Raw genomic sequence first — 23443 nt, forward strand, 5'->3', positions numbered from 1 at the left:
AAGTGAACTTTGTTAATTTGTATTTGAGGACAAAAATACATTGTCCACAATTGGAAATCTCCAATAGTGGAGTCACTTTTCTAATGGATTTTCATCCATTGCTTACAATTCGTAAAGTAAGTGAAGGCATGGATACTTTTTATAAAATGATGTTAGGAAATTATAAAATTGCTGTACACGATTATTTTTGAGGTTAATTTAATGCACAGAACAGTTTGTATAACATTTTATATTTAAGTACAAGTGCTTTGACCTTGGTAGCTACGTATAGATAAAAGCTCAGCTGTGCTGGGGGAAACTTGCTCAAATACAAAAGTACTTGACATCCACTTAGCGCAATTACCTCGTTAATCAATTACTTTTTAACCCACTCTTTTTCTTTTCTTAGATGGGAGGTCACCGAATGGATGGAGTGCAGCCGGACATGCGGTGCTGGCCGTCAGATGAGGCAAGTCTCCTGCAAGCAGACGTTGACCCAATCTCTGATCAACATGGTACCCCCAGACCGCTGTAACCCACGACTGGAGCCGGCCAGGGTGCAAGAGTGTCAACTAAAGGCCTGTACAGCGTGGAAGACAGGAGAGTGGGAAGAGGTAAGGTTAACCATTATCTGTTTTGCTCCTTCTTGTAAAAATCACTCGGTCAATAAGAGCAAGACAATTCGAGATGATGTTGTCCGGAAATGTCCAATTTCCTGATTGCTAGCCTGACTGACTACCTACAACAATCTCCTTGAGCGCTGTGTGCACCGCTCTCCTCCCCTACATAAATACAAAAATAGTCTGAGCTATCTTCGCCTTGAGGATCATCTGAAACGGATAAACAACCATTCCCCACATGGCTGTTTCATTTTACCAAGTCATCAGTATTGAATTCTTGCATGTTGATATGAAGTGCCTAACATTTTCCCCCAGTGAGGTATTTGGCATGCAAGGATGAGGGGCTTCCTAATGTGACAAGTCCATTTCAAGAACGTTATGCTACATGGCTTGAATGTTGGGAGAAATCCATTAGACTGCTGGGCTTGTAGCTTAAAACTTATGCTAGGAATGTTTTGTCATAAGACCAGAATCAAAATGAGAAATTATCTTCCTCCTTATTCTCAATGATATTATGGTCATGTTATCAATTCTTATTGTGGTCATATCGCACATTCATAAATACCCCAGACAGTTTCGCTACTCATATTGGTGGAGAGCGCGTCACGTATTAAAACACCGTGGGGGTGTTAAAACGGTTAATAATGAGCAGCTGGAGCTGTTTATAACTGGCTGGATTCTGCGTGTCGGCACGCGGGTATGCCAATATTATCACGCGGAACGCACAATTCATAGCTATTAGTAACAGCGCGTAATCTATTTCTAAGCGCATGCGCGTACACACTACCCACGCGCATCAAACAGACTCTTCACAAAGTTTTTGAAAAAAATATTTAATACCTCGGATTTTCAAGTGTCAAAATCACACGGCAATTCGACCCTGCCGGCTTTAAACGGCCGTGTAAGAACTCGTCGCTACCCTTTTATTCCCTTATTTAAACATAGTCTTGTGTTCTCCTTTTGACCAATCCTAATGGTTAAACTGTCCCGGGTTTTCATGAATATCAAAAACAATGGCTGGTTGTGTTGAATTTAAGTGAACCTACAGTAATAAAAACGGTATAAGATCCTAACTCTTTAAAGATGAGTTTTAAAAAATAATAAAAACTTACCACTTGTATACCGTACAATTCCAGTGTCTAAAACCAGGGAGGACTAACCCTGGTTAACACAGTTTAGTCATTTAACTATCCAGGCCTGACTAACCCTGGTTAACACAGTTTAGTCATGTAACTATCCAGGCCTGACTAACCCTGGTTAACACAGTTTAGTCATGTAACTATCCAGGCCTTATACTTGTTTGAGGAAATTTCACTTTAATTGCTTCTAATTACCCAGGAGTAAAACAGGTACCTGCTGAGGGTGGAGGATTTTATTGTGATTGATCAGCTTGATTTGCGGATATTTAATTGGCTGCCAGGGCTGCACAAACTTGTGATAAGTTGAGATGGTTCAGGACTGTCTATAATGATAGGTAATTGAAACGGAGTGTAAGGGAAGTGTAAGGGGCCTGTTTAAAAGTTAAAAGTTTTGAATATTTTGTTTGGTCATACAAAGAGTGCATTGGAGAGGATAGTGACGTTAGATTTACGGTTCATAACTATCTTCTTCTTTTTTTTGGGGGGGGGGTCTTGGGGGAGGGGTCTAGAAACATAAAGTCTTAATGTCTGTATGACCTTAAGGTTGTTGAAACTTTATACCCTAAGGTGCTTTGTAAATACTCCTTGTGGATTGTTATTGGAATTTTATTTTATTTTGAGAGATCTTATTTTGTGAAAAATATCTGAAGTTCAACTTCAATTCAACTTCTTTTTTGAATTGCAAATTTTGTTAATATTCTTATGGAGCACTAACACACAGAGAATCTGCTAACCAGAGACAATGGTCACTCCGTTAACTCTATGTGTATAGGCTTGTTAGAATCCTACACGATGGCAAACCTAGATACTACACTTTCCTTCAAGGAGGAGTTCAATCGTCAGCTAATGATTCTACCCTCTCTCCCGAGAGTCGATAACGATTCTCTACCCCCTCCCTGAGCGATCCATACAGAGATTAAGATTGGCTGAACTCACATTACACTTTGATTCAACGTGGGGGTCAGAAAAAAAACCTCTTTCCTATTAGATGAGGAGTGATGTGCTTAGTGCCCTGCCGCCTCAGTGCCCCAGTATGTTTTGGCTGATGAATTATACAAGTCCGCTCAATGCCAATGTACTTGTGGACAGGATTACAGAAATTTGCTTGTAAATGAGTCACAGGGTCCTGTTTGTATTTTCGGTAGCGGGGGAGTTGGAAATAAACAAGCCATCAAAACAGTGGGAATTCTTTGACAGGGAAATAATAACAATAATAGTATAGTAATAAAGACTTGTAATGTGCATATTTGCACCCTGCTGCGTGTTCAAGGCGCAGTCAAACCAAAAACAAACTAAAGAAAAAAGACGCAACTGAATTAGTCCTTAAAGACCTGTGACATAAGATAAGTTTTGAGAAGTGATTTGAATGTTGTGGTACAAAGACGATCTAAGATTAAGTGGTAGAGAGTTCCAGATGCGTGGTACAGCTGAAGAAAAAGACCTGTCACCCCATGAGTGTTGAGACTTGGGTTCAATGAGGAGAAGCATGGAACTTGATCGAATATTCCTTGATGGAGTGTAAACTTGAAGTAGTTCTGCCATCAAAACAGTGGGAATTTTATGAAAGGGAAATGTATCGGACAAAGTGATACCTCATTGACGGTGTGTCATTAAACAAGAATAATTAATGGCAGAAGTGGACAGGTTTGTCACTATCGATGACAAAGTGGGAAAATTGACACATCTGCTGTTGATCTTTTCCGCTCATTGTATTAGGCTGTCAAGTTATTTTCAATGGGCAATGTGTCAGTGTTTTTGTGGCTGCATGCAGAGGAAGTATTTTAGTGTTTTGTTTTTTAGTCAGATGTGTTTGCATATGTTTCAACTTTGAGTTTTGCCTTTGACTTAAAAGAGCAAAGTCATTAAGTCTCATAGACTTAATATTTAAACATACCATGCCTAATATTGGGGCAGGGTTATACCCCCTATCTCCAGATGTTCCCATACTTTAAAACACTATTTTCGCCTTTTGAAAAATAAGTATGATATTTTATTCTATTTTTTTTCCTACTGAAGTATGTTTTCTGATTTTGTTTGCAATTGCAAAAATCTGAATTGTTTTCATTTAATAGCCTCAAATGTTCATTAAAGCCTAGCCTATACACCATGTGTATGTAGGTCAGTCCTTGTACTCAATAAAATATTCGCTATTTTTTTCCAAAGACCAAATATCATGCCGCTAACAGAAGTCCACCCCCGTCCCTCCCTAATAATCCTCGTAAGAATTCCTAAGAATTCAAGCGCACAATGTAATGGTACCACCACGCCCCAAAGGAGCAACAAATGCAGATAACTAATCAAAACACTGCTATCTCTATATTCGGACACATTTGGTGCTTTTTTTAAATATTTTTTATTACAATAGACTGATGCTAAATCATTAAAACGTTTCCTGGTCTGATATTTCATTTTCCCAAATATTGAAAATTTCAACAAAACATGGGCAACAATTGTTCTCCTTGGTTAGGGTCAGGTGAAGACTGAACTGGAAACTTAAGTCTAATTTTATAAAAACAAAGTCAAGTTTCATAGTACCGGATTAGGCTAAAGAGAGACTTTGGTTTAAGTTTCTTATACTCAAAAAGTGTCCCAACTGTGTCCTGAGTAATGTAATCCAATCCGTGTGTTGAAGCAAAGTGTTTTCCTGTAAACTCTCTCGAGTTCATCAGCGTGGCTGGGATTTGCACTTCCCAGCAAGGGATTAGTGGGTGAGATATGATGTATACAGTGCCTATGGCAACACAAGGGACTGGACTGAAAGTCCCAAGAGAGGGCGCTATATAGGTTAGATTAGTCAAGTTGATTGGTACTATTGCCCTTGCATGCAACTGGTGGCATGGTCAGAAGCCATTCAACCTGTAGCCGCCGCCGTAGTAGGGAGACCACCAACATTAGGGATAGGTTGGGTTGGTAGAGCACAAGCGCGCTTATACAGAGGTTGCAGACTCAAATCCCATTCTACAACAACAACAACACATTCTTATATAGCGCATTTCACAATAACCGTATCAATGTGCTTTACATTAGTGCCCTGGTCATAGGGCCAATAACATCCCTGTAATGTTTCTCAGCTCCCTTCGCAGGTACCCATTAATTCTAGTCATACTTTCCTCATTCAACCCAAAATTAATGTTCAAAAATATTGACAGTCCTAATGGCCCAATTTCATAAAGCCTGTAAGCAAAACAACCTGCTAACCACAGAAATATTGCTTAGCTTATAACAGGTTAGCAACCAACGTTCCATAAAGTTTACATTTGTTTCGACTGGTGGCCCACTAATTTTGGGCTAAGCATAGAAAGTTGTTATGCAGTATTTTCTGGTAAGCAGCTTTATGAAATTATGACCCTATTAGATAAAAAGACCAGTGTATAGATCATTGGGTGTTGAACTAAATTAACTGATACATCAAGGTCCTAAAATTGACCCTTAGTTGTCTCTTAGTTGTCCGGAGTGAGGGGGGGGGGATCATGATCAACGTCAGACACAAGAAAAATTGTCCTGTAATAATCCAAACGACTTAAGGAAATCACTGGGAAATTGCATGAGGATACTTGCTGGTTAAGACGTGTCCTTGTAGGGATGTAGACCAGTTCCTCCTTGGTAAACTAAGCCAGAAACATTTGAGACAAAATATTAAAGGCTCTGGACATGTTTGGTAATTACTCCAAAAAAATATTAGCATGAAAACTTACTTGGTAATGAGCAAAGGAGAGCTGTTGATAATATGAGCAATGTGAGAAACGACTCTCTCTGAAATAATATAGTTTTTGAGAAAGAGGTAATTGCTCATAATGATTTTTTTTTTTTTTGATTCTGAAACAAAAACTTTGAGACTGAAGCCTTTCTCAGGAATCTGAAAGTACACAAACTTGTGCAACAAGGGTGTTTTCCTTTCACTTTTTTCCTTCAACTTCAACGACCAATTGAGGCAACCCCCAAAAAACAAAACCTCTGATGGCACATTTATTATATATCAACCTTTTCTGCCAGGTTGACGAAAAATCGTCATATTTCAAGTCTTTTCAAACTGTTTATGGAGTGCCTTGTCAAGGCTGTGTCGTGATGATTTTGTTTTTCCTTCGTGAGAAAGTTGTTGTTTAGTGAGGCAGAAGTGTTTTTAAAGTGTTTCGATGTAATCTTGATCCAATTGAGTCATAAATAAAACGAGGTCTTCATTCAGTCGTCTAAGAACGAAAAATCCTTAAAGAGTGCAAAAAACAAAAACACTAAAACTCTTCAAAAGGCATTTATGTTTTTTTTGTAGGAAGCAGTTATTTTGGGTAATTTTGTAATTTTCAACACAATTTTTTTTGTTCACCATAGTTTCCCCCCTTTGCTGTGCCACTTCCACAATGAATTTCAAGGGCTGGCTTTTGCATCATGCCAAAGAGAACATTTGTTGTCATAGTGTCTAAAACAAACGTGACCGGCTGCTGTTATTATTATTTTTTTCAAAACAGGAACCGAGACTTGTTCCCCCTGGTGGCCATTCATGTTGTCCATGATACTGTCCCCTGTGGTTCTGAAGCTGTCAGTCATCACTACTTCATGTTTCAGTGAAGTTATTCATCATACATGTACCTTGTCATGATGTTCCCTTGTGATAGACGGCAGTGGGAAGTTGCTTCATGAGGGTCTATTAAATGCCATACTACAGATCACAAGTTGTAATCATTGGTAAGCAAGTCTCACTCACTCACTCAGTCGACCCAAGTTGTGGCGTTGCCGCGTTGCCTCATGTTTGAGTTGGGCTCTATGTCTGACACGCCACACAACTCTATCCTGCATACAGCTGATTAGCTCCTCCGTGTTGACTACTCCTGCATCCTCGACAAGTCTGGCATCCATGTTCCCCACCAAAAAAATAAAAATAAAAAAATAAATGAAAAAAATCTAAAATAAAAAGTAGGAAGTCAAGAAACTTTTGAAGTTTCCCTTAAAAGGATGAGTATTACCCATAGGGTTATTGCAGTAGGTGGTCAGGGTCAGGGTGCACAGCAGTTAAATACATGGCTGGGCTAGTGAAATAAAATGAATATTTAATAAAATAAATATTTGGGTGGGCCAATGAAATAATAATTTACAATGTTCAGGGTTTTTAAGGCGTGCTTGAAGATTTTTTAAAAATGTTTTTTGAGGTGTTTTTTTTTCTTTTTCCATTTTTTTCTTTTTTTTTTCTCTCCCTTTTTTTTTTTTGGGGGGGGGGGGGGGGGTTTGCCTGGTTTTTTTTTGCCTCCACTATGGACTGAATGGGCCAGCGGGTGCCAAGTGACCAGAGCGGGGGCGAAGCCCCCGCTCTGGTCACTTAATGGCACGCGCTGGCCCATTCAGTCCATAGTGGAGGCAAATAACCAGTCAGTTTATGGCTGATTTCATGGGGATTCCCCTGATTACCTGGGGATTCCCCTGATTACATGAAGTACAGGCACAAAGGAAAGGTCAAAGCTCAAGGGCAAAGCTAGATGTTAAAAAGGCGTCAGATGCACATATATACTACGTCTTGCTAATGCACATTTGTACTACAATCAAAGGGAAGGTCAAAGTCAATGCACATAAGTAAATAAACCTTTAACTCCCACTCAGTAAATTGAATCATGCGAACTCACATTTAGCAACCTGTGTGCAAAAAATGTTTTCAGAGGTGATGAATACGAATACTCAAAAGCCGAAGACAATATAAGCAGGGTCTGTTTAGTTTTTAGAGTCATTACCAAAGATCTGATGACTCTTGTGTTAAGCAGATGAACTCCATTATCTTATTTCTAATATCAGGACCATTTTGTTTCTAATGTCGTGAGCACAAAAGACGAGGGAGCCCCGTAGAAAAGAGTGGAATCTGAGAAACATACCAGGTGTCTTAAAGCCATTGGCCAATTTCGGTAAGCAGTATTGTCCAAAAGCCCATACTTCGTGTATCACAACTTATATATAAATAAAATTTAGGCTCAATCGGTCATCGGAGTCGGGAGAAAATAATGGAGAACCCACCTTTATTTCCGCACGTTTCGCCATGTCATGACATGTGTTTAAAATAAATCCGTAATTCTCGTTATCAAGAATTGAGTTTGTTTTAATGTTTTCTCAAAAAGTAAAGCGTTTCATTGAATCATATTTCGAGAGAAGTCTTTCATCATTACCTTCTGTACACCCTGTAAGTTGTAAATCTGTGAACTTTTTTTTTTTTTTTTCCGAAAGTGTATAATGAACGGAAATTTTTAAAAATGGTAGTGTCCTGGGATGAGGCATTACATCGTAAGCCCCCCGAGGGAGCCCTTTCAACCCCTCAAGAAACGAAACGTCAGTCATATGTTTTGAAGAAGACCAGACTGAATGTTTTTTGGGGGGGATTTTGTCAAACATTATTTCAGACTCCTTCAGGAGCTAGCGCTACAAATTTCCCGGCGTAGTATTATTAGTTATTGAATTAGTGTAGTGCCATCGTCGACTGCTCTATATTCTGACATCCCTATTTTCAACAGCCCTATTTTCAGAAAATCTCATATGTTTACATGCTAGGGTTTAGGGTTAATAATAATAATTAATAGATTTTTGCTTAAATTTCAGAGAAAACATGTCAACTTATTTCCCCCTCACTCTCATCAAAACATGAGACTGTCATTTATATTGATGTTTTCAGACCCTTGTTAATAGTGGTTTTGTCAACATTGATATATGAATGATGTGACTTTTGATTATATTTTGTTCAATTCAATCATGTCTGGACTTCCATTTTAGTTGGACAACGGAGTTTTAATCATCTATCTAAAACCTCAAGTGGTCTTTATTTTGTCAAATTTATATTATTTGGTGTTAATTTTAGATGGATATCATGGCTGTGATTTGTGTTGATGTGATGGATTGAATGTTACTCCAAGGCGTATTCTGAGCCAAAACATGCCCCGAAGCGAGGCACAAAGTATGAAAATTGTTCCTTCCTTCTTGGTGTTAAGCAACAAGAAATTATGGGCGGGGGAACTGTTCAGCCCTACATATTGAAAATATGTGTCTTGAAAAGGAAATCGTTTAAAAAAAAGTGCAATTAAGAAATGCAGACAAGTAAAGTAACAAAAGTGTTCCTTTGTGAAGAAACGTGACTTGAAATGGGAAGGGATAGTTTACCCTGACTGGTAAACATGTGTCTGTCCACTTCAGAAGATTTTGTTTTAATAAAGTTCCTTTTTTACTTCTTCTGGACTTTTTTACTTCTTTAAATTTGTGCTTTACATTAGTGCCTGATCATTGGGCCAATAATCTTTCTCAGCTCCCTGAGAGTATACAGCCCTCACTGCTGTGGCACTCGGGAAGGCTTATTCATACACAATATTAACCTTTGTCTAACCTCTACCCTCGCAAGTACCTATTTATACCTCTGGGTGAAGAGAAACAATTATAGTAAAGTATCTTGCTCAAGGACACAAGTGTCATGATCCAGATTCAAACCCACACTCCGATGACTTGAATTCAATGCTCTAAACCCCTCGGCCATGGACCTTTTCGCAAATGCCCACTGCGCAAGTGCTAACTGTTGAATGAGGTGCATGCTTGTCTAGCTAGCAATCAAATTTGATCTCTAGCTAGACCAGCATGCACCTCATTCCACCCCTAAAGCGTGCGTACTAAGTATTTGTGATAAGGTTCATGACATCCCTTTTTCTCTCTGCAGTATCTTTAAATCGCGTGACAAACAACCATAGTGTCAATTTTAACACCCCGGTATCAAACTCCTTCTTCCTGAATTTTGAGAAGCAACAAGAATGGAAAGGGGACTGGACAAATCACTCCTTCTGAAATTTTGTTTAACCTGAAGCGTTCTCACAAAATAATTGTGAGGCAGCTTGGATATATGTCAAAAACGATTCAAGTTCTACATCAACAGGATATTTGGTGGGGGAAGGGGGTTACAGTTTCACCCCTACGGATGTGTCAGTCAATTACAGAGAATCCGGACAAAATTTCAACATTTTGAATTTTTCACTTAAATTGTGATGTAATTAGAGATAAGCTCAGCAGATCAAAAGTGTTCCTTACGTGTAAATCAACTTGTAGGAACTGTTGAACACTGCAGATTAGATCTGCAGCCGGTTACAGGGAATTTTCAAACCAGTTGTGCTGTTTCAATAATTGTCATCAGTTAATGCTGAACCTTACAAATAATTTATTCTTGCATATGTCTAGACCTTTTTTTGTTGTATGAAAGTAGCGGGACTTTCTGACTTCTGATGACAACTGGAGCAAGCACTTTGCCCGACTTTCAGGGCCAATTTCATAGAGCTGCTTAACGGCAGATTGTGTGCTTACGGCGCGGGGTCCCATTCTATAGCGCTGCTAACCATAAGCACAAGGCTTATGAAAGTAAATGACGTCACAATGCAAATCGATGGTGAGCGTGTAAGCTGGCCGTCTTATTTTCTTGCTAACCTGTGAAATATGCTTACGTTCAAGCAAATTTTTCTGCTAAAAATAGCGTGAACATTTGCTTACAATTGAGCAGTGCTATAAAATTGGGCTCAGAACGGAACATCTACTGATATTCTGGTCTTTTTCAAGGAGCAATATGGGAAGTTTTAGGGCGATATAAAGCATGTGTGGGTGTGGTGACATAGTAGGAGAGGGGAGTGAAATCTCCCATGATCCCTTCCTATTATAACCTGCCTATTGTAAAGTTGGTACCCTCTACTCAGGAAGAGAAACATTTCCGTTAATGTTCTGAATGGTGGGCTTGTGGGGGATGGATTGATAACTTTTACAGATTTGTTGTACTTTATAATCACTTGTTCAATGTTTTGCAAGTTTTCTTTCTTTTTTTTTTTTTTTTTTTTTTTTTTTTTTTTTGGGGGGGGGGGGGTGTATACGATGGGGGGAAGGGGCAGTTTGTTTCATTTGAAAGACACTTTTCTGCATACACATAAAATAAACTTGAAATAGGAGGAGTGTATTTTGGAGAAGGGGTAAGGGTGGAGGTGGCATAGTTTCACCCAAATAACTCTTCTATATCCACATAATTAATTAAGTCGATGGGAGTCCGGGGGGGGGGGGGGTAGTAACACCAGAATTATCCATTAGTTTCCGCCAGGTAATTTAACATGTGTCAGATTCTCAACCCCCTCTTCTACTCCTTGATAATAATGCAGTCTAAGCTCATGTAATCCATGTGGTATATGAGAGTACCAAAAGTGTGACCGTGACACCAATACTCGTGGATGACACTGCCCCCACGGTTAATCAGGGGTTGATTAGTATGTCCCCCGTCTGCTGTATCAGATGATTGTCGGGTGGGTCCTGGCATGGAGCTGTGGTCCTGTTAGTGATAGATAAGGGGTCTCGCCATTAATGGATCCTCAATTTATAATCCAATAAGAAATGAGGATCATAAGAGGCGTTGAAAGACATTCTTAGAGTACTTTGTGGGCGTGCCTTGTCACAATTAAAGGGGACGTTTGGTAATCACTCTTAAAATTAATGGTCATAAAAACTGTTGGTTTGAAGCCTACAACAGCTTTTGATAGTGTCAAGCATTAATTTAAGAAAAATTTCAATTCAAAGTAATGCGGTTAAGTAAAAAAAACATCAGTTGTTATGTTTGTTTATAGTGAGCATAAATGTTTATGATATTTTTGCTTAATAAAGCAACTCTATGATAATGGGCTGAGGCTGTGATACCCCGGCTATGTTAGTTACTTTCACCCCATATATCCTTACTAAACCCACTAACCTCTAAATCTTCCGAAATCCTTCAATGGTTTTCGTGGATTTGATGGATTCAACAGTTGGGTCACGATGCATAGAAAAAGGTTATTAAACTCTTATCAACATTTTGAGAGCTTACTTTGAGTGCCTGCTTTGAGTGGTGTATTTTGATTTGACTTTGGAGACAGCTCTTGGCCATAAATTCTTTAAGGAAGTTATAGTTAAGGAGATTTAAGAGTCATTGTAGGGACTAACAGTGTCTGCCCCATATACATTGAAGTTCATTTAACTGCTGAACAAGAGTTCATTTTTATGTTTTATTTATTTATTTATTTTTATTTTTATTTTTTTTTTTGGGGGGGGCTTTTGTGAGTCTGGTGTGGCTATTGAGTTTGAAACTCAATGATATCCGAAGATAGATTAGATATATAAAATAATATTAAAAAACTGTCCTCGTAGCACAAAGGTTTTATACAAATTTTGCATTTTTTAAAATACTACAAATAGAAGTTAAATAAGTGGTTGAATATGACACTATAAATTGCTTCACAATTTTTACATTTCAAACATTGCTAATTGAAATTACAAATTAGATGGAATAGGCCACTTTTTCATATTTTAGTACAGTAATAATAAGTTCAAAACAGGAAAAGAAGAGAGAGAGACAGTGGAGGGGGGGCCAGGGGCACATCCTTTCCAGGGAGCGATTCTTTCCAGGGATGGGGGACAAGGGCACTTTTCTCTGCATCTCAATCAGTGCCCTTTTGTTTTCAGTCACAGAAGAAGAGACAGCTAGTGTGACACGTTGATTTCAACAAATATTTTCCCACTAAGAAGTTATTCCCTGTGGTTATGAACAATGTTTTAGTTGAGGGTATATATAGGCTATATATACTATGAGGTTATATACATGTGTCATGAAGCCGGAGGCATTCTTGATTGTCCTTACTCCAACTGAAACGACTCCCTCTGAAGTAACATAGTTTTGGAGAAAGAGGTAATTTAACTCACAAAAGCACAAAATTTGTGCAAAAAGGGTGTTTTTTCTTTCATTATTCTCTTGGAACTTCGATGACCAATAGTGTCAAAATTTCCACAGATTTCTTTATTTTATGCTTATTTTGGGACACACCTAGTGAGAATACTGGTCTTTGACAATTACCAAACAGGTTCAGTGACTCTAAGGCAATTCTTAAAAAATTACTACTTAAATTATGGAGTTTTACCTTTGACCCAAATTTGAATAAGTCATTTATTGGTAGGAAATATTTCTCAACAAGTTCATAAGTACGCGACAATCACACAAGGGAACCAGTCAAACTCAGTGTACCTGCTATGGAATATTGATTGGTAACCTCTGTTTAGTCTTCCAAGCAAAACTTATCTGTTAACCACTTTGCGAGGTCCATCGCAGGAATAGTCTTCCTGCTACCGATCTTCCTGCAGTTCACAAGAATTAAACGTGTCCTTCCGACCGGTAAACAGCTGTCATGTTTAATTTCTGTGAAACATTAGTGTCATTATTGTAGACTTGGCATTTGACCAAAGTGACCATGCAATGGTTAAGGGCTGATAATTGTAGGCACGTGCTTTGAGCTACATGAATGATCGATGAAGGCAACATCAATTTCCGATCAGTTTTTCCAAGCATCAAAAAGATTCATCAAGTGATTTATACAACCCGGAGTTGTTTTCTGTAAAGTTGTTGAAAATTCTCAGGCTGGAAATTGTTTTAAAAGGTGTTGAACTTTCTTGGGTTCACTATTCTTTATGGTTTCCGATGTTACAGTAAAGTGCAGAAGAGTAAAGTGCCTGACGATTTGACCTGAGACTTGTTCCGAAAGAAAAGACTTTGGACTTTTAAAGCTGGCCACTGTGACTGGAGATTAGTACTTGTGACTCCAAAAGATATGATTAACATTACAGGGCACTGGATTAAAGGCACTGCGAAATTTCTGACTCATTTGGTCATCGAAGTTGCAAGAGAATATTGAATAAAAATTCACCCTTGTTGCACAATAAAAGGATTTAGACCTGAAGTTTTTTAAAGTTTGAGTGAGAAAATACCTCTTTGTCAAAAGCTACGTTACTTCAGATGGAGCTGTTTCTCACAATGTTGTATACTATCAAAACTGCCTTTAAAATCTGAGTTAAAAGTTCAGCTTTGGTGTCCTTGAGCAAAAAGACTTTTCAAATTGCTTCTATTCATAGGGGAGTGAGATGGAAACACCAAGGGCAGAGGCTGTTAATTAGGATTGATGCATGGTAGCTTATTGGTTAAAGACAGTCTTCTCACTTATTCTTAAAGGCACTGGAAACTCATTGGTTATTACTCAAAATAATATTGTTAGCATAAAATGTTTACTTAGGAACCAGACATTGTACTTGCTCTAATACATCCCTTAATAATAGCCTATTCTGATTACCCTACTTGCAGTATGTATACAAATATATATTTATATAAAATTTTACCCCAAGGCTTATAAATAAGATTATTCTGCATTTATAGTTACCCTCATAAAGAGAACATTCTTGGAAGAACCAACAATCTTAAAGGCAGTGGACACTATTGGTAATTACTCAAAATAAATATTAGCATAAAACCTTTCTTGGTGACGAGTATTTGGGAGAGGTTGATGGTATAAAACATTGTGAGAAACGTCTCCCTCTGAAGTGCCATAGTTTTCAAGAAAGAAGTAATTTTCCACGAATTTGATTTCGAGACCTCAGATTTAGAACTTGAGGTCTCAAAATCAACCATCTAAACGCACACAACTTTGTGTGACAAGGATGTTTTTTTCTTTCGTTATTATCTCGCAAGTTCGATGACCGATTGAGCTCAAATTTTCACAGGTTTGTTATTTTATGCATATATTGAGATACAGCAAGTGAGAAGACGGGTCTTTGACAATTACCAATAGTGTCCACTGCCTTTAGCTGCTCGTATTTTTTCCTCACATTTTTCCTTTTTCAACAACATTGGGTTTCATGCCTCCAGCATACTTAACTATCAGACTTCCGGATCTCAACCATCTATAATCCACTTATCATCGTAGGTATTTCTTATCAAAATAAGGAAAATATTTCCTCAATTTTTCCCCATTTTCCCTCTGATTTCTTCACAGAAATAAAAAAGTTTGATTACTGCACAAGTTCACTACATTTATATTTGCTCTTGTAACATTTTGTTTTAATTTTTTAGTTAAAAAAAGGCATTCTTAGACTCCGTCCAAACTCTTTTTGAATTTGTTTTGAAATCTAATATTTGTTCTGGGGACCATACTGCTAAATACTTAATTTTTGGGATAACACTTTGTAAAGGTAAAATCAATCATCTGATTAAAGCTGTCACATCATTAGGTTTAACTTTGACAATGTCACTTCATATCGTTAAATCTAACTGTTTACATAGTTTTCAATAAAAACATTCTTTTAAGTTTGAAATCAACATCATAGTTTTAAGAGTGCACAGTCCTGAATCTTCCAAAATCACTTGGCTTTGGATTTTGGAGAATCGGGGAAGGTAGGGCCATTACAGTTTGTTGATGTGTTTTCACGAAAGGACATCAGCCCAATTCTTGTTGGCTCGTACTGATTGGTACTTCCTATGGATGTAATTGTACTTTGATTGTCGGAACAGACTTTGATCCTGTACTTTGTCTGTAACCAATTATGACTTTGTATCATCAGATTGACATAATTTCTCTGGCGAATAGGAACTCAAATTACCTGGAATCTATAGATCAGAACAGACTTTCTTAATTTGTAACTTATACAATTGATACACCTGTACTTTGTCTTTAATCAATTATGACTTGGAATCAAATCCTAACCCCCCCCCCAACTCTCTGGGGAACAAATGTCTAGAAACTTGGATATATCAAACATTGTTGGGGGAATCCCCTCGGGGAAGATTTCAGGCTTGGAAAGTCAGTCCAATTTCATGTTCCCCCTCCTGGCTGCTGGTGTCTGGATATATGGGAAATAACAGGGTTAACGGAGCAATGGTCTATATCCATGTTGAATCCCTTCTTGAATGGTTCCAGGTTATAACTGGTAGTCTGTACCTAGAGGCTATGCCAACCTGCCTTGCTGTCAGGAAGTCAATGTGACTTTGATTAGGAATGTTGCTATAAAACACAAATCTAATTTCTTGGCCATGTTTAGATCTATGCTTTTGAGTATTGAGCTTATGGGCCCCAAATATTACATGTTTTACAGGGTGTCTCAAGCGCAGAATGCTGTGGTAACCAGCTCTATAATATTGGGACCTGAGCCCAATTTAATAAAGCGAGTTATTAAGAAGAAAATTATTCTTGGTAAATGTGACTGCTGAGCAAAAATTAGCAGCGAACCAGTCACAAGTTATATAGATGATATGGTATTTTGGCTGGTACTCTTTGTCTGCTCACAAAGATTTTTCTGTGTAAGCATTTTCTGGGTGCTGAACAGTTTTTGAAATTGGGCAATGGTCTAAACTTAAATTCAAGATAACTGGCATACAAAATAATATAATGACTGAATATTAAACAAACAACTTGAGGAATTTGTTTTTTTTTCTGGGTTTTTTTCTACTAATTAGCGATTTGTTAGAAAAATGCACTTGTTTTGATTCATCAGCTCAGGCTTGCTTGTGTTTCTTTATTGAGACATTGAGCAAATCTGTGCTGATAAATTTTCAGACACACTGGGGTTGAATTTGTCCAACCCAATCAAAGCTCTTCGCTGATGAAGACAAATCCTTCCTTCCAAACTTTGTGGTTTGTATACAAAATAATGATATCAAAACACCATCTGGCATTGACATTCACTGGGTTTGAAATCAAACTAAATCAACAGCATTTGGGCATGAGTCTGACCCTTTTGATTATTTAAATAATTCTAGTTGCAGTTGATCTTGTTTGAACGTCATCAGATTATCAGCTTTCTAATTGGCCTTGCATTTTTTAAGTGCACTGAGTATGCATCTCAATGGAGAGTAAATGAAGCTGGTATACAGTAAAATAATTGTTTGGCTTGGCCTTGTTCACGGTTGGTGGTTAGTTTGAAAGTGAGGCAGTCATAGTTTCTCCCCCCCCCCCACCCCACCCCACCCCCCCACCCCTCTACATAAAGTGTGACTTTATTCCATGTATAAAGCTTTGCCTATCACACAGAGTGGCTCCATTACCAGAACCCATATGTTGGAGTTGCATTGTGCAACGACAATCCTGGCAAAAATGCTTGTGACAATAAACACACCCTCCCCTCGTTTCCCCGCCCCCCTACTCAATGTTGTTAATAACCCCAGCTGGAGTGCAGACCACGCAATGAGAGGCAACATTAAACGGGGGCGGGGCCCACCGAGATAAGGCAAGGATAGTTTTTCTCTGATGGTTTACTCGGTAAGCAAGAAAATTTTCAAATTGAACGAGGCTTTTAAACGTTCTTCAACAAAGACTTATAAGTTCCTCAGTTTCTCTTAGAAACAAAAGTTGTTGTCATAAGAAATATTTTTGAGAAAATGGAATTAGCTGCTGCAAACAACTTACCAACCAAATGGACCGAGGGTATAAGAAATATTTTTGAACAAATGAAGTGGGTGATTTGGGATAAAATTACCCACAAACGTATGCCAGCTTTCGGTTTGGAATTAGCAAAAACATTGAGTTTTCTGAGTAGATATACATTCATTCACCAGATGGTGCAGTCAGCCCATGACATATTCCACTACTTATAGAAACATTTTGAGATATTTCAAATATCTTCATATCATCTATTCTTGCGTATACACAAGGGAAAATCAAGAGATATTCCGGTGACACCGGCTGAACCCTAGAATCATAACCAGTGACGCGCCAGAAACATATCGTGGGTGTGCGGTTTCTTAGTGGTGGGTTCGGTTGATACGTATCGTTGGCAGAAAACAACCAAAATTTGTCAGAGGAAGTTTTCTGTCAGGATGAAGATTGGATTTCTTCAGGGTGTTTTCAGAGGATGGTGTACACCAACAGCTTCAAGAAGACTACATTCAGACTGTCAAGTTTTTCAAGAGAAATAACATGAACATAATTTGTGACAATTTTTGATTTCCTGTTTTTCAGAAAACAAGCTCCTCCCAACATTACCCACACATTTTCTGATTGATTTCTACATCTCTCTGTTAGCTTGTTTTCACTTGACTGCTTTTGTTGGGTTGTGGTGTATATATAGCCTTTGAGAAAGACTCTGCTAAGGTTGGAAACACAAAACCATTTACTACTATTTGCTTTTAACCTCCACCTGGGATGAGAAACTTCAGACTGGTATCTGAATTCAGTTTTGTTTGAATGTCTGCGTGACAAAATAAAACAGCTGTAATTATCTTCAGATGGAAAGAAATCAAGCTCTTATCACAAAAAAAACTTTTCCAATCAATCACATTCGTACCTCTCCAACAGAATTAAGGATCGGAGATAAATGATTGAGCACCAGTGCTTTTAAAAACACATTAAGAGCACAGTTCCTGCCAATTAATTTTACCGAGCGAGGGACAGAGAGAGTAAAAAGTTGTTGGAAGGAACTTTTGATGGCCCACTTTGAACATTTGTTTTTTGTTTAGTATTTATCTTGAGCTAATTTGACTCCACATCCGAGTGTGTTTCTGTTTATAGATACGGTGCCATGTTTTGACCCACCAAGTTGTTTGTTGCTCCACTCTTGTTTTGCTACCTGTCTATTTTAGACACATCTGGTTCCCCCAACTCTAGATCGACTTATACTTTCCTCTACCCCCCCCCCCTTTTGAGGAGCATGTATTCCTGGATAAGAATTAATGCCTTCCTTGGTTAATCAAATGTGACTTGTGATCATACGTGCCTAACCTATTGTTTCCTTTACTCCAACCCTTACTACGTGACTAGGGAGGGAGCGGGGAAAAACAAAAAAAGTTTTGTCAAGTTTATCGTTTACTATTTGTCGAAAAAAGCAGAGTGAGTCTAGACTCTGGATTTTCAATTCATGAGGAGGATTTCCTAATCTCAAAACGTCATTATAAAACTCAACATCTGTTATTGTGGAACTGGTAAACATTTCAAAATACTTTAAAAGTAATGGTTGTAGTCTATAAAAAGAAACGTCAAGTTGCTACCTAGGATTAGTTCAGAGACTTAAGATGTTTTTTTTTCTTTTATGTTGTAGTTTAAAGGGTATTGTTACTTTTTGTAAGACACAAAACACAAATTATACAGATTTACGTGATATTTACAGGGTTTAAAGATAATGATGGTAGAAAGTCTCCCTTACAATAATATACTACTTGCTGAGGTGCTGTGGTTTTCGAGAAATGAGCAAAAACTATTTGAGCATGTAAAACGGATTTATGCAACTCTCCTGAAAGCATTGCTCTGTGATTTTTTCAACAACAAAAATCCAAAAAATTGACGACCATTGTCACTGAAACTTCTACAGGTATATTACATACATCTTCATTCACAGTGAGTAAAGATTCAAGTCTTGGCCAAAAACTTGAACTACAAAAGGAATCAAAACCCCTTAAATTAATTTGAACAGCAGTGTGATCTACAGGGCCATTTAATTCATTTCTTAAATCGTCTCAGCTCCCTGAGGACTATTACAGCCTATGGAACATGCGATACTAAGCTAAATCAATCACAATAACCATCTCTGCCCTCACAGGTACCCATTTATACCCCTGGGTGGAGAGAAGCAATTATAGTTAAGTGTCTTGCTCAGGGACACAAGTGTCACGACCGGGATTCGAACCCACACTCTGCCGAACAGAAACACCAGAGCTTGAGTTTGGTGCTCTTATCTGCTCAGCCACAGCACCCTACTGATCCACACCATTCATAGCTTCGAACATCTTACCAAAAATGTCTCTCTTTTGTCTCTTTGTCTCTCTCTTAGTGTGATGTGCCTTGCAACGAGGGTAGGCGTCATCGAGACGTGACGTGCATCAACGATGAACAAACAGAGCTTGAGGAGAGTGAATGTGCTGGGAAGACCAAACCGGCCAATCAGGAGATTTGCGATATGGGACCCTGCATCAGCAACTGGTTCGTCTCTGAGTGGAACGATCTGGTAAGTTTTGGTTTTGGTTTTGGTTTTTTTCAATTCAAAACTCACATTTTATTTCCATACTTCATGAAAATTTAAAAAAAACAGTACGTAGCCAAAACAATCATTTTTAAAGAAGTAACCCATAAGAAAATCTCTTTTTACAATGAACAGTAAGTATGTAGGTATCATCTCAAAGCCGAGGCTTGTGGTAAGATGCCTGATTGACAGACAAATATAACATCAACAGGAACAAGAATGACGGACAGACACTGGTTGAAATTATCACTTGACATTTGTGGTCTTTCTTTTAGCGTAGCCCTACACTGATATTAACTTGTAATAAAATGATGATGGGTTTTTCTTAAAAAAGAAAGCTTTTTAAAGATGTCGCCATAGTCAGCTGGGCCCAACTTCACAGAAAAATCCTGCTTAACAGAAACTGGTTGTCAACCCAAATTCCATCAAGTTTACATTACACTGTTGCAACTGGTGCCCCCCTCAATTGTTGCCTACCAAAGAAACAGTGCCCCTATCTGTCCTGCCGAATGGAATAAAAACACCAAATAAGATGAAACTTAGAACTTTTAACATTTATAACCATTTGGTTTAATGTTTCTACCCCAAAAGACCGGTTTTTTGTCATCAGTCCCCCTTGAGAAGAATAATTTGTGGAGCAAACAAACATTTTTTCTTTTACAGTGTTCCTCAGAATGTGGCGGTGGTCACAAGAGTCGTTATGTCGTCTGCTCAACAGAAGGTACTACTGAAGTCTTACATGACGACGCCTGCAACACTATCACTAAACCAAGAACTTCAAGGACATGTAATAACATGCCTTGCGGTGCGGTGTGGCTGACATCAGAATGGAACCAGGTATGTGGAGAACATGTTTGCCCCAAATACCGGAGAACAGTCTTTGGGAAAAATAAACGAAGCTAGGCCGATTTCATAGAGCACTATGATTCATCTTGAGATGAGTTGGCATTATCACCATAGTGATTTGTATTGTGGCATCAAACTTTGCTTAGCAATTAAGATTTGTTACACAATTAAGATCAATCTTAACTCTTTGTGAAATCGGCCCCTGGACAGATAATATTTGTGAAACATTGTGAGAATCAAGGACACAAGTCTCATGACCAGGATTGGAACCGATACACTGGATAAGTTCCCAATATCTGTTTTTCACAAAACCGGCTTACAGTATTCTCTTGTCTCTCTCTAACCCTGTCAGTGTTCCGTAGAGTGTGGAGACGGCAGCCAGACTCGTATGGTGCTCTGTGCCGGTGCTGATGAGCCTCATATTGTCGTCAATGAAGAGCAGTGTGCCATGAAGCCCAAGCCGACCGAAACACAACCCTGTAAACTCAAGGAATGTGTCTCTATGTGGTTCAATTCCGATTGGACTCAGGTAAATGGAGACTGTAAGGCTGCAACTACGGCTATAGATTGCCCACGTCTCGTCCTTCAGATGGGACGTAAAGCCGTTGGTCCCATGTGTTGTGTAACGCATGTAAAAGAACCCAGTGCACTTAATGAAAAGAGAACGGGTTCGCCCCGGTGTTCCTGGCTTTGGCTGCTGTATGTGCCGTAGCACCTTGTAAACCCTTATAAGGTGCTACATAATTAGGTCTCAGAATTCATCACTGCAATAACCTATCTTTCTGAAAGTTTGTGTATACTCAGCGCCTTGAGTACCTTGTTTGGTAAATACGTGCGCTATATAAGACTTCGATGTCATTATTATTACGGCTGAGAAACTCTTCAACAATGGCAAACGCACTGATCTAGCTGGAGCTGTAGCCAAAGTCACCGTTTCGGTGCCTTTGGTGAGTGAGTGAAGGGGAATGGGGGTTATGGCAATTTTGTCTTATCCGATGGACGCAACAAAAATGGTTAAATATTGTGCTAAATAAGGACACAAGTGTCGCGATCGGAACTCGAACTCGCACTCTGCTGATTAGAGGGGGGGGGGGGGGGGGGGGATACACCATAGTTTGAGTCCAGTGCTCCTATCCGCTTTGACTTTCTTCATGGGATGGTCAGAGGTGACTCTGGAAATAGTGAAGGTAAAGCGAGACCTGTGAAAAAAATCCTGAAATCAGAAGAAGAAAAAACAGACAAATCACAGTCGGCTGTGAGAAACTGAAACCCCTAAGATGTTACTAGTATCAGTCACCCTAAGACATGTTTCTCCTTGTAACGTTTCTAATCATTAGGATAATGCAAACAAATAATTAATGGCCTTTCTCAAAAGCTAAATGGCAACACAACACAAACAGACAAGTATACTGGTGTACATTGGTCAAGTGGAAAGAAAGCACACTTAGAAGGAGCAAAGGATGAACAATGAAGAAGGAGACAAAGGGGGCCAGGGGCAGATTTCGCAAAGAGATAAGTCTTATCTAGAGTTAGGACGAGTTACTCATGCCTCAAGTTTTTAAAAACTCCTAAAGACTCCTAAGTCTGGTCCTAAATTTAATTCAGGACTTTCTTTGTTAAATGGACCCCAGGGCAGATTTCACTAAACTTGTTGAAATTGAACGCAAGCGCGACGCAAACCACAAAATCCATCGCAGTTGCGACGGGCTGCATTTTCGATTTCACTAAGGTATTTTTGTGACCGATTTTATTTACGATTTATATAGAAACCTTTACCTTGAACGAGGCTCTCGCAGGATTATTTGACCTTTGACCCTTCATCGCAGCAGTTTTGCATGAAAACTAAAAAAGAACGTCCGCCATTTTTTCAAGAAAACATGTTGAAATTGGCCTCGTTGGAGTCGTTGGTTGGGATGCAGAAAAGCGCTATATAATAATATATAGGTTTAATCTGAAAAGATCAGCCACACAGAATTATGTGCCACAAAAACCATTGAACAAAGTTTAGCAAAGAGCAAATACAGCCAATTCGTAACGTGTAGTCAGACAATCAAATGAAGACTCATAAATATTAAAGGAAACTTACTACTATGCTGGTCTGTGAGTGATGTAAACACAATGGTAGAAATACGTCAGAAAAGTTATAAAAACGCTGCTATCTTGCAGTTTATCGTGACCACACAATGTGCATGCGATCAAAATACTCAAAAACAAAAGTGTTACAATTAAGCAAACCACTAAAAATCAATAATTAACTGTGCCAACATAAGCAACTAACTACACACGACAAGCGCGCCTGCATTATATATCGGATAGGTTTGTTCTATGTCACAGAAAATACGTTCTCTTTTTTTTGCATGCAGAGAGCCAAGCAGTATTCACGTACAGCAGATGCATTGCTGTTGAATTTTACGATGGATTTGAGTTTTGCGTCTACTCGAGAGCGCCCGCAAAAATCAATCGCAAATTCGCCCATTTGCGATGGGCTTGCGACGGGCTTGCGATGGATTTCAAAATGTCCGACTTTAGTGAAATCAGTTTTTTAAATCCGTCGCAAATTTGCAACTGATTTCGCGATTTGCGATGGATATTGGCTGTTTGCGATTGATTTAAAGTTTAGTGAAATCGGCCCCAGGGGTAGAGGGAAGGGTTTGGAGAAATGATGACTTCAAGACTTGATCAAACCGCGTATTTTTTTTAATTAGATTTCTTTTTTTCCTGTCCTATTGCAGTGCTCAAGAACATGCGGAGGAGGGCAGAGGAAACGAGATGTCAAGTGTCTGGACACCAACATGAGTCCGAGTACCGGTTGCGATGAGTCGTTGAGACCGTCTGCCACACAATCATGTAATATACAACAATGCACCACTAATATACCAGGTAAGTCACATGATCTCAACGGCACTGGAGTGCGTTTTCACAGTCGTGACCAATAACTGTTCCAGTCAACGGCCAGCGATCAACCAAATGGCAAGTTCAACCGAAACAGTTATTGGTTACGACCTCAAAAACGCATGCATGGATTGCCTCGTGAAGTTAAAATTTGATTTTTGTAAATGGTGAGGGGAGTGTAGGGTAGCTTGAACATCTTAT

The 23443-nt window shown here is 38.8% G+C and overlaps 1 protein-coding gene across 1 annotated transcript in view; it reads left to right on the forward strand.

The window, feature by feature from the left end:
- LOC117296105 (thrombospondin type-1 domain-containing protein 4-like) overlaps positions 1-23443 on the forward strand; it is an 87383-nt gene that overhangs the window by 60034 nt on the left and 3906 nt on the right. Inside the window, exons 8-12 of the mRNA XM_033778977.1 lie at positions 389-593; positions 19316-19489; positions 20168-20341; positions 20703-20879; positions 23083-23230. Coding sequence (XP_033634868.1) covers positions 389-593; positions 19316-19489; positions 20168-20341; positions 20703-20879; positions 23083-23230 — 878 coding nt within the window. The remainder of the gene's footprint in view (positions 1-388; positions 594-19315; positions 19490-20167; positions 20342-20702; positions 20880-23082; positions 23231-23443) is intronic.

This window comes from Asterias rubens, chromosome 10, assembly GCF_902459465.1.
Source record: "Asterias rubens chromosome 10, eAstRub1.3, whole genome shotgun sequence".
Lineage (NCBI taxonomy): Eukaryota > Metazoa > Echinodermata > Asteroidea > Forcipulatida > Asteriidae > Asterias > Asterias rubens.